General features: G+C 34.8%; 1 protein-coding gene across 25 annotated transcripts; it reads left to right on the top strand.

Annotated features, from left to right (window-relative positions):
- Nucleotides 1-6,538: 6,538 nt before the first annotated feature.
- On the top strand, nucleotides 6,539-14,863 carry LOC147409961 (uncharacterized). Of its 25 annotated transcripts, none has more exons than XR_015175520.1 (7): nucleotides 6,539-6,747; nucleotides 7,609-8,133; nucleotides 8,686-8,762; nucleotides 8,876-9,019; nucleotides 9,511-11,390; nucleotides 11,698-11,727; nucleotides 12,308-14,848. XR_015175520.1 is itself a non-coding variant. In XM_086432145.1 (5 exons), the coding sequence occupies exons 2-5, from the start codon at nucleotides 8,127-8,129 to the stop codon at nucleotides 9,607-9,609; spliced, it is 327 nt and encodes a 108-aa protein (XP_086288271.1). In that variant the 5' UTR covers nucleotides 6,539-6,747; nucleotides 7,609-8,126; the 3' UTR covers nucleotides 9,610-14,845. The 25 variants fall into 25 exon arrangements, 4 of the variants coding, with proteins under 4 accessions (XP_086288271.1, XP_086288275.1, XP_086288274.1 ...); XR_015175522.1 differs by having other exon boundaries at nucleotides 13,016-14,848; XR_015175521.1 differs by having other exon boundaries at nucleotides 9,511-11,727; nucleotides 13,016-13,106; nucleotides 13,434-14,844.
- Nucleotides 14,864-15,095: the final 232 nt, after the last annotated feature.

Consider the following 15,095-nt stretch of genomic DNA (forward strand, 5'->3'; position numbering starts at 1 on the left):
GCTTGTACGTCTTTTGTAGGGATGAAAACTGTAACAAAGACGATTTCCCAAAAACGATGAGAGATTTGGAGTTAGGGCAAGAGAATGAGATAGAAAGAGAGAGTCTTGATAAAATAACCGCAACAAGTTGAGCTCTACGACTTTTGTAAGGATGAAAACTGTAACAAAGACGATTTCCCAAAAACGATGAGAGATTTGGAGTTAGGGGAAGAGAGTGAGATAGATAGAGAGAGTGCGGGAAGGAGATGATATGAAATCATGGGAGACGTACATTGAAAGAGGGAGGGAGGAAACAAAAATGAAATATTGGCGCCAAAAGATTGGTGATTCGTCGACGATTTCCCAAAAACGCTGTCGATGTTGCTGTGTTGGCGGCGGTTCACGGCAAAATCGCCTCTAAAAATGATTTTTTCTAGTTAAATAGAATTGGGTGGCGTTAGCAAAAGTTGGTGTGGCACTAAAAACTCTCTTATTTTACCCAAATGAGCTTAGATTCAACTCTATGTAAGACTGTCAACGGATGCTTATCGATTCGGATGCAGAAATATCTAAATTCAAATCCAAATTTTTTATCTAATATTTGAATTCGAATTCAAATAAGATAATATACAATAATTTCATTATTAAAAATAATTATTATATATTATATTATTTATATAAAAAATTAATCAAATAAAATAATATATATTATATATTATTTCGATTCGGATATCATCGGATTCGAAATGCTAACATCCGAATCCATATCCGATAAGGATTCAAATATATAAAACTGAATTTAAATTCAATATCATAAATTTTCGGATAATATCCAATTTTTTGAATTCGAATTTTCTTCTATCCATTCGAATTTTCGGATAATATCCAATTTTGAACATCTAAACCGATTTAGATACAAGTTTTTTTATATTTATTTCAACCGATTTAGATACAAGTTTTTTTATATTTATTTCAACCGATTTAATCAATATGAAGTTTTACACAATTTTAAAACTCGAGAGCTTGAATCGAATTGATCTCCAACTAATCTAAAAGGATAAAAAATTTGCAAGTCAACTCAAATGAAATAAATAAATATATTTAACATATCAGTATTTTTAAAATATATCTCCTAAAAAATATCATATATAACCAACTAAATTGATTGAGTTTCTGACCCAAGGTGGTTCATTTTTGGGATGACTTAGTCGAGATGAGGAGTTGAGTCAGTTGATCTGCCGAGTTAACTTGGCAAGTTGGGTTCATAAAATTTTAGGGTCAAGACATCTTGAAATCCAATCAAGTGAAATTGACTCGGTCAAGTTTTGAGTTGACTCAATGAGTTCTAAAAACTATGATTTTACGTGTTAATGTGTAGGAAGGTGAATATTCCATTGTGTACCCTGTGATGTCAACCATTTCATCAACTGGTCTTTGTATAGTTTGAGAAATATAGGGAGTGAAATGGTGTCCTCAAAGAGAGATCTGTGGCAATTACTTATTCAAATTTTTTTTCCTTGTTAGTTATTAATTTATTATTATTTTTTTTAATGGTAATAACAATTATTATTTAAGATATAAATTTGGATATTTTGTGAGTGTAGGGGAGAGAAGCTAAACAAGACAGCTTTAGAAGCATGGATGAAAGAGAAAAAGGCCTCGGCTCTTGAACACACACTTAAATTGTTTAATGAGATAAAAGAGAAAGGGTTGAAAATTTTTTAGATAAAATTATGAAAACATGTGCAACTTTTGTTAAAATTCCCATTCAAGTACACTATTCATTTTACTTCAAAAAGCATGCATAATGAGATTGCAAAGATTTTAAAGTAACGATTTCGTCTCTCTAATAAAAGGTAACGAGATCACTAATATTTATTCGAAAAGTGACAATCTTGTTAAAAGCTAGCGAGATTGCTACTTTTTATATTTTACCACTTATAATTATAATCAAACACTAAATGCGTTAATGGTGAATCATTAATTACTGCCATTAAAGACTGTATTACCGACGTTTAAAATGAATGGATTAAATTATTAGTGATTCTAAAGAAAAAAGTTGTTGTTCCATGTGTATCAGCGACACCTGATGACCATCGTTAAGTCTTTTTTGTACATTTAAAAATATTTGAATTATTACCAGCAGTTTAGTTAACGGCGTTTTGATTAAAATGCCGTTGTTTCAAGCTCATTAACGGCGTTTTTATTAAAATGCCGTTATATAAGTTATATTGCTGGCGGTTGCGAAGAAACTGCCGGTGTTTCATATGTATTCGCGGCACTTTACAAACCGCCGTTATATCTATTTTTACATTTAAAAAATACTTAAGCTAAATAACGGCATATTCATAAAAACGCCGTTATTTGAGAGTTATTACCGACGGTTTAGTAGAAAATGCCGCTGTTTATGGGTATTAGCGGCACTTTTGAAACCGCCGTTATATCTATTTTATACATTTAAAAAATATTCAAGCTAATTAACGGCATGTTTATTAAAATGCTGGTATTTGATAAATATTCCCGGCGGGTTAGTAGAAATGCCGGTGTTTCACATGTATGAGCGGCACTTTTAAACCACCGTTATATTTATTCAAACTAATTAACAGCGTTTTCGTGGACACGCCGGTATTGTATAATATTACCAGCGGTTTTAAACCGCCGTTGAATATTTAATAAAATTTAAAAAATATTGACGATAGTATTAGGGGCAGTGTAAGGGGAAACGTCGTTATTGATCTACAATTAACGGCGAATTTTATGAAACGCCGTTAAATTTCTGCCGCTAAAACTCCTCATTTTTGTAGTGTACATTCAATGGAGGAAAGAAGACTCTTGTTTGCAACATCTAGATCTTCAAGAGAAGATGAAGCAACAGAAGACAACCGGGCACGTAGCATCTGATTGGCTTATTTTCCCTCCCTACCAAACACCAAATCATTTAGAAATGTTCTCTCAAAACTGATAACTTATTGTGACCATCCACTGACACAACATTGCTCTTTTCCAAATAGAGCAGGGAATTTTGGGCATTTCTCCATTGTTGTGCACTTATTCTCACCTTTTTTATATTAAAAATTTTTCAAGGACTATATTTATGTGAAATATATCATATTTTTTTTGTTCATAATCAAATGAGAAAGATGGGTCATAAGTAATGATCATGTCTCTCTTACCATAGCTGAAGACTTTCTTCCATGCCATTCTTTCCTCTTTCCACTGTCGCAGTATTGGGTTTCCATTTTTTCTATATAAGTTACCCACTCATCTTTAATAGAAGAAGTAAAATCTTGCGTGGCTGACATTTCTTGCCTTAACTTGCTGGTTTTGTTGTTGGCACTCTCCCGAAGACTATCCACTGTTGTTTGAACCTAAAGAATAATCAACACATGAAAAATTTAAGATTTTCCACTATCATACACAGTGACATCTCTGCCACCATGAAAAAGCTTAATTTTTAGCTTCCTAATTGAGCTGAAATTGACTTGCTTCCATTATAAACAAGCTTACATAGACTGCTAAATAGTAGGATTAGTATATGTGGCTATTTTAAAAATAAATGCAAGGTCCTAAATGAAATATATTATATATTTTTTTTCACAAAGAACCGATTCAGGGTGGACGATTACAAAATAGTCAAAGACTACAAAATGGGCCACTACAAACATAAATAGTTGAAGAAACCTATGGAAATGAAAAAAAGATACACACACACACTATATATATATATGGGTCCCGTTCAATGGCCAACAGTTTGGCAAACACTTTTTCAAACACATGGGTTAGAGGTCTTGGAATGGGCTGATTTTTGGTGAGGATGATCTCTACGGTGAGGAGATCATCCTCACCAAAAATCAGCTCATTCCAAAATTTCTAGCCCCAGTTTACAAGTTGAAAAATCGTGAACCGTCCATTTTTTGTAAACCATTTTTGATGGGGTTAGAAGTTTTGGAATGGGCTGATTTTTAGTGATGATGATCTCCTCACCGTAGAGATCATCCTCAGCAAAAATCAGCCCATTCCAAAACCTCTAACCCATGTTTTGAAAAATGTGTTTGCCAAAATGTTGGCCATTGAACGCTACCCTATATATATATATAGGTTCAAGGGCCATATGAGAAAACTTTCGTTTTTCAAAGTAAGGGTTAGAGGTTTTGGATTGAGCTGATTTTTTGCAAGCATGGTCACTATGATGAGAAGATCATCCTCACAAAAACTCAGCTCAATCAGAAACTTCTAAATCCATTAAAAGTGATTTACAAATTTGTGATAAAAATTGGTAAAAAATCGACGGTCCACATTCTAAATCACTTTTAATGGGGTTAGAAGTTTCAGATTGGACTGATTTTTTTTTTTGGATGATCTTTCCATCATAGAGATCATCCTCACAAAAAATCAGCTCAATCCAAAATTTCTAACCCATATTTTAAAATTTTATTTACCGTCGAAAGTTTTCTCATATGGCCCTTGAACCTGACCCATATATATATATATATATATATATATATAGGGTCCCGTTCAGCACCCTAAGCTTTACCACACACTTTAACAAACGTGTTTTGTCCTACATGGGTTAGAAATTTTGGAATGGACTGATTTTTGGTGAGGATGATCTCTATGGTGAGGAGATCATCCTCACCAAAAATCAGCTCATTCCAAAACTTCTAACCCCCTCAAAAATAGTTTACAAAAATGGACGGTCCACGATTTTTCAACTTGTAAACATGGGGCTAAACATTTCGGAATGGGCTGATTTTTGGGGAGGATGATCTTCTAATCATAGAGATCATCCTCACCAAAAATCAGCCAATTCCAAAACTTCTAACCCATGTAGGACAAAAAAACGTTTGTTAAAGTGTGTGGAATGTTTAGCCCCATGTTTACACGTTGAAAAATTATGGACCGTCCATTTTTTGTAAATCATTTTTGATGGGGTTAGAAGTTTTGGAATGAGCTGATTTTTTGTGAGGATGATCTCCTCACCATAGAGATCATCCTCACCAAAAATCAGCCCATTCCAAAACTTCTAACCCATGTAAGACAAAACACATTTGTTAAAGTGTGTGGTAAAGCTTAGGGTGCTGAACGGGACCCTATATAGCTTAGGGTGCTGAACGGGACCCTATATATATATATAGGGAAATGTTCAGCACCCTAAGTTTTACCACACACTTTAACAAACGTTTTTTGTCCTACATGGGTTAGAAGTTTTGGAATGAGCTGATTTTTGGTGAGGATGATCTCTATGATTAGAAGATCATCCTCCCCAAAAATCAGCCTATTCCGAAATGTTTGGCCCCATGTTTACACGTTGAAAAATCGTGGACCGTCCATTTTTTGTAAATCAATTTTGATGGGGTTAGAAGTTTTGGAATGAGCTGATTTTTGGTGAGGATGATCTCCTCACCATAGAGATCATCCTCACCAAAAATCAGCCCATTCTGAAACTTCTAACCCATGTAAGACAAAACACATTTGTTAAAAGCTTAGGGTGCAGAACGGGACCCATATATATATATATATATGGGTCCCGTTCAGCACCCTAAGCTTTACCACACACTTTAACAAATGTGTTTTGTCTTACATGGGTTAGAAGTTTCGGAATGGGCTGATTTTTGGTGAGGATGATCTCTATGGTGAGGAGATCATCCTCATCAAAAATCAACTCATTCCAAAACTTCTAACCCCATCAAAATTGATTTACAAAAAATGGACGGTCCACGATTTTTCAACGTGTAAACATGGGGCCAAACATTTCGGAATAGGCTGATTTTTGGGGAGGATGATCTTCTAATCATAGAGATCATCCTCACCAAAAATCAGCTCATTCCAAAACTTCTAACCCATGTAGGACAAAAAACGTTTGTTAAAGTGTGTGGTAAAACTTAGGGTGCTGAACATTTCCATATATGATTAGAAGATCATCCTCCCCAAAAATCAGTCCATTCCGAAATGTTTAGCCCCATGTTTACACGTGCTGATTTTTGGTGAGGATGATCTCTTCAACATAGAGATCATCCTCACCAAAAATCAGCCCACTCCAAAACTTCTAACCCATGTAAGACAAAACACGTTTGTTAAAGTGTGTGGTAAAACTTAGGGTGCTGAACGGGACCCTATATATATAGGGTCCCGTTCAGCACCCTAAGTTTTACCACACACTTTAACAAACGTGTTTTGTCTTACATGGGTTAGAAGTTTTGGAATGGGCTGATTTTTGGTGAGGATGATCTCTATGGTGAGGAAATCATCCTCACCAAAAATCAGCTCATTCCAAAACTTCTAACCCCATCAAAATGGTTTATAAAAAATGGACGGTCCACGATTTTTCAACGTGTAAACATGGGCTAAACATTTCGGAATGGGCTGATTTTTGGTGAGGATGATCTTCTAATCATAGAGATCATCCTCACCAAAAATCAGCCTATTCCAAAACGTCTAACCCATGTAGGACAAAAAACGTTTGTTAAAGTGTGTGGTAAAACTTAGGGTGCTGAACATTTCCCATATATATATATATAGATATATGTGACACTACAGGAAATTGAATTTATAGCAGCGAAAATTAGCGACGGACACCCGCTAACCGTCGTAGTAGAGTAGCTACCGACATCTTACTAACTCATCCGTCGCTATGGTATTCTCTCGTTTGAGGTTCAAACTCTCTTTTTGCTGCCACCATCGCCTCTGTCTCATTTTGTATAACTCTCTCTCTCTCTTCGAGGTTCGAAGTGGTTGCTGCCACCATCGCCAAAAAATCCTGCAAATCGGGTAAGAATTTTTTTTTCTGTGATTCTTCTCTGTAGTTTTGTATGTTGATTTTGGATTATCTTCAATTTCTCTTTCGTTTCCTCGATCAGTGACCTCAGAATCTTCGCCACCATTACCATCGTCTCAAACCCTAACTAAATTACATTAGGGTTTTAATTTTTGACTCACGTTGTGTGATTTTCGACAAAAATCTAAGTTAGAGGGATGGATTCAGTAAACCATTTCGATCTCAAAATAGCAGAAATTTCTCTTCTAGGTATGTGATTCTGCATTCAAAACCTACCTCCGTCACACTTAATTGAGCTTTAACGATTGAATTTCTTCATGATTTGTACCTTTTCCAGTTGAATTTGAACTCAGATATTGATTTTTTCTATCAAACCAACTAAATCGATAACATTACTGTCCTTGTGGCTGAATCTGTGTTCTCGATTATAAATTCGAAGAGTTCGAACATGTATTTGAGTTTAGAGTGAAGTTTCTGGTTGGATTTTGATGCATTTGTTATAAATTTTTCTATCAAACCAATTAAATCGATAACATTACTGTCCTTGTGGCTGAATCTGTGTTCTCGATTACAAATTCGAAGAGTTCGAACATGTATTTGAGTTTAGAGTGAAGTTTCTGGTTGGATTTTGGTGTATTTGTTATAAAGTTTAGTCTTTAAGTTCAAAATTGATTAGACATAATGCATGGTGATGTTATGAAATTCATAAAATATTCATAACCTCAGTGCTGATCCTAGTATGCCATTATCTCATATTGTGTATTCCCTCCATTTTCTCAAAGTCATTTCATGCTCCTGATTCCAAAATGAATATTCATCATCATGAAGATTCTGCATTTCCTTGATGCAAGCAGGTTATTCGTATGGTGAGTGAGAGCACAGAGGCTGTTGGTGCTTAATGAATAAGAACAGAGAGATGGTGCTGGAGTTGGGGGAGGCAGTAGCGGCAATAAAATGCCTACACTTGAGGAGTATGGCACCAACCTGACAAAAATGGCAGAGGAGGTATATGCATTCAATGTACTCCTCTATGTTGTATGTAGGGGGATCAAATGTATCATATTATGATGGGCACCTCTATGGAATGGATGATCCTTGCCACCAAACCCGATGGAACTGTATTATTTTCTTTCGATTATGGAAGATAGCCGAATAGTTTTGTAAAATCCATAACAAGCACTATTAGAATTGGTGGATTCGCGTGATTGTCACCTAGTGATCTCCTTGTTGGAAACTATCAAATGTTTTATTCTAATCTCCCTGCATGTGTGCCATGTTGGTCAAATGTTCTGGTTTCTCTAGTATTTTGTCATGGAGTCCTGTTGCTAACTTGTGGCTGCTATGTTAAGCTACTGAGGATTTGAGCACCATTATGGAAGGTAGCGTAGAGTCAAACACCTTAGATGAAAATTTAGATTATATCTTCCCATATGCCCAACTTAAGAATGCAGAACATAGTATGACTTATTTAATTGCTTAAAAGAAAACATAGAGATGACCGCACCTCATTTTTTTTGGTTATCAGTAGATGAGCAAATTTGGAAGTTACTTCTTTCATGTGTTCTCCATGTTTGCATTCCTCGCATTTTTATTGGGAAAATTTCTTGCAAATCTTTTTATTTGTAACTGGACTCATTACTTGATTTCTAATTATTGTTGATTTTGGGTATATCTTGATCCACTTGCCAGCATGTGGGTCTACTCCCTGAAGACTATTTCACCCTATTAGTTTTATTAACTGGTTGCAGGAGTTTGGATTGGTAGTTGTCCCTTCCATCATGCTTAACAAGAGCCAATATGGAAAATACTTGTATATCTAATGTCCATATTTATGGGTTTCTTGTTTCTTTTTGGTGTAAAGTGTTTAAAGAATTTAGGGGTACAAGGGGTCTGCATGATTCTAACCATTTTGTTTTACTTCTAAATTATAGGCGCAGTTTTGAATTCAATTGGACTTGGGAACCAGATTCCTACTGGTGATGCTAGCAATATATCCTCTGGCATACCGGTTAGTAATGCCCTTCTTTTCCCCTTGCACATATGCCTTATCCCAACTAGTCAGGTTTGGTTATATCTTATAATGGTGATATTTGGGGTTTGCAATCCAATGCTTCTAGTCAGGCCTTCCAAGGAGTTGAAACAAAAGGGACACATGGCAGGAGCCAGGCAGGAAATCAGGTACCACATGTACAGACATCTACCAATCACCCAGCCCATTCTCTGCCTCAGCCCTTCCCAGTTGTAGCTGTTCCTTCTTATCAAATGGTAGTCTTCCTAAATAATGGATATTTCTAATAGGTGAATTGGAGATCAAGAATTATTTCTGTAAATAGCCATTAATTCTATATTACCCATTATTTCTAATAATGGGTTTTTGTAATACCCATTAAATTCTAATTATTTTTTTAATACCCATCATTTTGTAGTGGGTACTTGAGATCATGGGTAATGGGTATTTCTGTAACCATTTCAGAAATCATGGTTTAATCCTATCTCATAGCTTCTATAGCAATATGAGATTGAGTGAGTTTCAAAATAATGTATTTATTTATTTTTGCCAAATCAGGTGTATCCATTGTACAGATATCGAACTGAATTTACCTTTATACGTCTTTTAAACAGATATTTTTCAAAAAGGTATCCCAACCTCATTGCATCACATATCATTATTAGAGATAAGATGAATTATTGTATACATTATAATAAGGTGAAGAATGAGTTGTGTTTATTACTGATTCTGAAATTGCTTGTTGCAGGTTAAGTTGATGTGCTCTTATTGTAAGAAACATGATGAAACTGGAGTTCTGGATTCATACTATGGGGGACCACAAGGTAACGAGAAGGTAAATCATTAGTTCATCATTTCCGTCTGATCTGAAATCTATGATATTTGCTCTTGATACCAAAAATATAAGAAATAGTCAACTAAGAAATCAGTGATCTGGGTTAGCATTGCAGTAGAAGAATTTCCTATTTGAAAAGCTTTGGAAGGATGGAAACTTCTGACTGAAACAACTGACATTAATAGCTACACTCTTTGCATATCAACGATGATAATGTTCTCCCCGTTCCACCCATAAAAGATCTTAGGCTCTTTTTGGTTTTCAATATGGAATTTTTGGGGGACAAAAAAAGATTTAATGTGCATCAAACAACATTTCAAATCTTTTAGAAAACTACAATCTACAAATCAAACATAGCCTCTGATGGGTACACTGGATAGAGATGTCAACCTCATGCAATTATAGAGTTGTAAGAAAATTCTCTTTTGCACTCCATAGTTGTGCATACGGAGGATGTCTCACTGCTCCTTTTGCAGAAATTTCCTGGAAGTGCATGCTATACTTTTGTACTTATTGGATTCTCTCCTAGAAATTGTTGCAAGTATTGGAAGTAGTGACCAGTTATCACTATCCAACATCTTCTCATGCCGTCATTTTTGTACATCATAATTAGTGGTTGTTCCTTGGTAGTAGTGGGGAGACACATTATTTGCTTCAGTTGGCAGGAGTCTCTATATCAGTTATAATCATAATATTAGTAATATTGCTTCCTCTTTGTTTCCTGCCAATTTTGAGTCGTAAATCCCTTAAGGCAATGAATGGAAAGTTTTTTTAATCTTGTTTTGGCGTTGTTTTGTCACAAATAGCACATCTGTTGATCCTGACTCGGATTCTGTTTTGAACAAGGTTTCCTACCCACAAGTGTCCAACAAAATCTGCAATATTTGTTATCTGAATTTCTCAATGCTTATGAAGGACAATGCAAAATACATATCGTGTAATCGTTTGCAAATGGGTTTAGTCATCATTGTGTTTTTTTTTTTTATAACCTAAGGTGGTAGGCTACTTCTGTAATGTATTTTTGATCGTTAGTGTAGTATTGTTGTTTCAAAAATTGGGTTTGATATGGCATGAGATATGATGCACTTGTTGCATCGCTCTGTAGAATTTTTCTGAGATATCCCCAACTTTGACTTGATTGGAAAGTATTAGGGAGTCAAATGTACCTTAAGAGTCAGATATGAACTATTGATAAACTTATACTTGTGGACTTCTTGTGTTTTTGCTTTTTCTAAGCAAGCAAATGAAAATTTGGCTACAGATTTCTTTCTCGATACACATACTTGATGTTCCAATGGGATTTCACTAATTTTTCCTGAAAAAAATGAACCCATTCCATGGCAATCCAAGGATAATTGCCATCCTTTAATGCTCGAACCACTACGATTGAATCAGATACAATCAATACTCTAAGGCCACACAAATAAGCAACCTGAAGCCCAGCAGCCGACACTCTTAATTCAGCTATGTTGTTGGATAGAACACTAAAATACTTGTGGACTTCTAGTTGTTACATGATGTCTAATACAAATTTAATATACTCTTTCCTCTTTTAAGGTACACAGGACATTAGTACTACAGATCTCTACTGAGTCTCATATACCACTCAATACTTTGATTTGCTTTTATATAATCAAATGTTTTTTTCCCTTCCATATATTAGCAACCGATATGCCCTGAACACTTGTGTTTAAGATTTTTAAACTTCAGGGAAAAGTCTGAATCAGTGCAGGTAACTAATCCCACAATAGAGAGAAGAGAAGAGAAGATTGATATAAATTACCAAAATTCTTGTAAGTGGTTATATTTAACATACTCCTCTCGATTGAAATTTTTTACTTACCTCTCTTGATAATGAACCATATTTAATATACTTCTCTCGATTCAATCAATAAATATACAGATCAAGTACTTCTCTTGTCATAACTTATTTGCAAAAATATGTCGAATTTCCCCTTTTTTTTATTAGTAAAAGTAGACTTGAGATCTTCTGCAAGAATACAAACTAACTCCGCCAGTACATTTTGTTTTGACATTGGTCGATTGTCCTGACTCGGACCTTGGAATTTCCATGGATGGTCTGGCTGACATTGTTGACAGTGAACTGTCCACCAGATTGTCCTGAAAAGTGTAAGTTCAAATTTTAAATTTGCTTGCCAAGTTCTTTTTTTTTTTAATAAAATGTTTTATGAATCTTTTCATTCTTTCCTAAGTTCATTATGGAGACACTGAAATTGAGCTATTAATTACTAGTTAACTTTCTTTATTCTTTTATTCTTTTATTCTTTTATTCTTTAATCTTTAATCCTTTCATCCTGTCATTCTTTTATGAATAATGATTTTCTAACTAGAAAGTCTTCCCTCCGTCAATATTTGGCTGTCGTGTTACGGACATGGAACCGTAGATCTGTTTACTTAGGATACACAAATGCAAATTTCCTTAAACAATGTGCATGAACACATAAGATGAAAATTTGACTTTCTATATTTGCTAATGTCCAATATGGTAGCTTGTGGCAGTAGGAATTTTTTTTTTTTTTTTTTTGAGTTACTCCTTGTGTACCCTTCTTGGACATGTTCTGGTTGCTTTTGATCCCCTTTTATTAATCCTTTGTTACATCTTTGAGTGTTAATTTCTCAATCTTGTTTTTGTTTTTCTAAAGTTGTATGGCTGGATCTTCTAACTGACATCGCCCAGTTTTACTTTCAGCTTTTAATGTGATGAAACTTCTCTTTATCCCTTCTTTCAATCACACAAGGTCAGCTACGCTTTTCTATTTAATTTTTTTTCAGTCCATAAGCTCGTTGACCTCTATTGAATACTCTCCTATCTACTCGGAGCCATCATTTTTTAATAAATCGAGTTTAGTAGAGTCTGGATGTTGATGTGGATAAGTGGCAATATTGGGAAAAATCAAACTAGAAACGAAGGCACTCGAGAATATATAAGAGTAGCTTCAATAGGCAATAAACTAAGAGAATTTCTACTGAGATGGTTTGAGAGGATAATTATGGACCACCCTATGCATTCTTGAAAAATCTTCTTTTGTTGTATTTAATCTTTTCTTGGACCCTTATAAGAAAAATCAATTCCATTTATTTATTTTATATTTGAGAATAATGTTTGGTTGACTCCTTTCAGGCATTTGAGATTGCAATCGTGCCCCTTCTGTCGTGTCTTCCCTAATCTTCTGATTAGTGGTTCAAGTGGCTTATTAAGATCCAAAATTTGCTTTTATGTTGTTTAGATAGAAGAAGTCGATTAGAAAGTAGTTTCCTGTTACATTTTAATCTTAAGTGAACTCATTCGATGGGCAGGAAGCAAAACCATAAGTTCTTTATGAGTTTTTTATTTATTTATTACTATATTTGAATGTTAGTTTGTTTATTTGGAATACCAGTTTTTGCCATTTTGCAGATACAAAAATGTTCCAGAGATCTTGGCATTGACCAATTTGATAGCCACATATCAATGGAACGAGATTTTGAAGTTTGAGAAAATCTTTAAGGTTTGATTCTTGTCCAATCCCTGATGCGATTGCTCTTTCTGTTATTTTGAAGTTTATCCTAAAAAAAAATTGATATTTCATTTAATTACTTGGTGCACACTATAGAGCCATTCAATTACTTGATTTACTTGTTATTCTTTGCTTATTTCATTGATCTACTTCCTGATCAAATTTGATATCTTCATCCGATTCTCCTTCTTGCATTAAACTTTTTGATTGAGTATTTTCATCAATGTATAAGTAGGGAAAGTCAATGGTTTCGTATCCATGTTATGGTAGTTGGAATGGATATGGAAGCTGAGGAGCCAATCTTCGATGAGGTTGTAGGTAAGCCGTGGATGCATTTGGGGAATGTTGATGTTTTGGTTCATTGCTACAACTATGAAGGTAACATTGTGAACGACTTGTTTACATTATTCTTTAAATCATAAAACGGATGTCCATCATTATATGAGATTACATTATTGTGAAAAAATGATGTAATTTCCATTCAATTGTTTTTAATGATAATGAGTAGTTGTTTAATAATTCTCCCTTTTTAGACGTCTATTTGAATTCTCGATTATATGATGTTAGATGGTTCAAAAAATAATTAGATTTTTAAAAGTTGAAGACAAGGGGCATTTGGGTCTTTTCATGTTGTTAATTGGGGTCTAGGTCATCAATTTCAAAATATAGGGGTATCTCCAATATTCAACAACATGTGAGGGGGCAGGTGTAAAATTTAATTTTTTATTTTTTATTTTTTTCAAAAGTTCCGTAGCGAATGACCTAATGTATTTTTTTTCAAAAAAAAAATATCCTATAGCGACGTCCAATAGCGGTTGTCGCTATAAGTCCCCTATATAACGACGTTTTTGAATAGTTGGCCGTCGGTAATACATATAACATCGGAGGTTTTCGCGACGACTACCAACGGCCCGGGTGGCTGTCGCTAGATGTTTTTGCGATAGGTTTTTTCCTCATAGCGACGGTCGCCGACCGTCACTATATCCCTATTTTGCTGTAGTGTGAGTTGATCTAACCAACCTAAGCTAATAAAGAAATGAATTATCTCTGTCTACCCTTATGGTTTTGTTTTAATTTGATGAACCACCAATCCAAATATGAACCGAGTTAGCAGACAAACCAGGTAATAAAGTTTAGGATAAGACTTCGAGAACGATAGATATCACAGGTTGCCGTCTCATTGGGCAGAATCAATGGGCCTAACAAAATTAAACTTGGATTTTTTTCAGCAATTGGTACCCATTATCCCCAATTAAAAGGCCTTGAGATAAAAAATTGTAAATTTGGGTAAGTAAGCAACAACTTTTGGTGATAATTGACATATAATAGCAAGAAAGAAAGACTCCTATCATCCCACAAACTGTAAAATAATAAAACACATAACGGCTATTTTTTTAAAATTTTGAGTTCCAAACTTGATACTTCTCTTGTCATCGCCACTCTTCAAAGTGAGAATCCTAAGAATATTGATATAGATATTCTTAAAGCAAAACATCCGGTCTAAATAGTTTGACAGGTGAGTTGTATTCATCTCTTTGAAGCAATAGGTCACCATATGGATTTTCGTCTAATAACAAGTTGTTCATTGTATGATCTAAGTAATCTTATTAAACAGACTCACTATGTGTCATGACACCACAAAATAGTAGCCCCACATGCCAATTTCTTTGCCACTAGTTGTTGGTATTAAGCTTGTAAAGGAATTTGAATGGTAAAGCTCATAAAGGTATGAGGATAATTTTATATATGGAGAGCCATCTATTTGACGTAAATGGATAACTGTCTTCCCCTGCTACGCCCACAATATCAAAAGTCAAAATTGGTGGAACTAGAATTGTTTCTGATCTAGGTTGTCAATGGGGGCATAAAAGCATATTGAGTCTAATTGCCACTTCACTTCAGAAAAGATTCGAAGGCAGAGCCCCATTTCCCATATATCTCAGTGAGAAAGTTTGGACTTACTGCTCATTTTAATACTGC

This window comes from Akebia trifoliata, chromosome 2 (genome assembly GCF_017979445.1).
Source record: "Akebia trifoliata isolate Shusen 1 chromosome 2, ASM1797944v1, whole genome shotgun sequence".
In the NCBI taxonomy this organism is placed as follows: domain Eukaryota; kingdom Viridiplantae; phylum Streptophyta; class Magnoliopsida; order Ranunculales; family Lardizabalaceae; genus Akebia; species Akebia trifoliata.

Excerpts from the sequence above, each read along its gene's own strand:
- LOC147409961 (XM_086432145.1), top strand. Across the intron at positions 8,763-8,875 it reads ATATATCCTCTGGCATACCG|GCCTTCCAAGGAGTTGAAAC; the intron begins GTTAGTAATGCC and ends GCTTCTAGTCAG. Across the intron at positions 9,020-9,510 it reads CTGTTCCTTCTTATCAAATG|GTTAAGTTGATGTGCTCTTA; the intron begins GTAGTCTTCCTA and ends TGCTTGTTGCAG.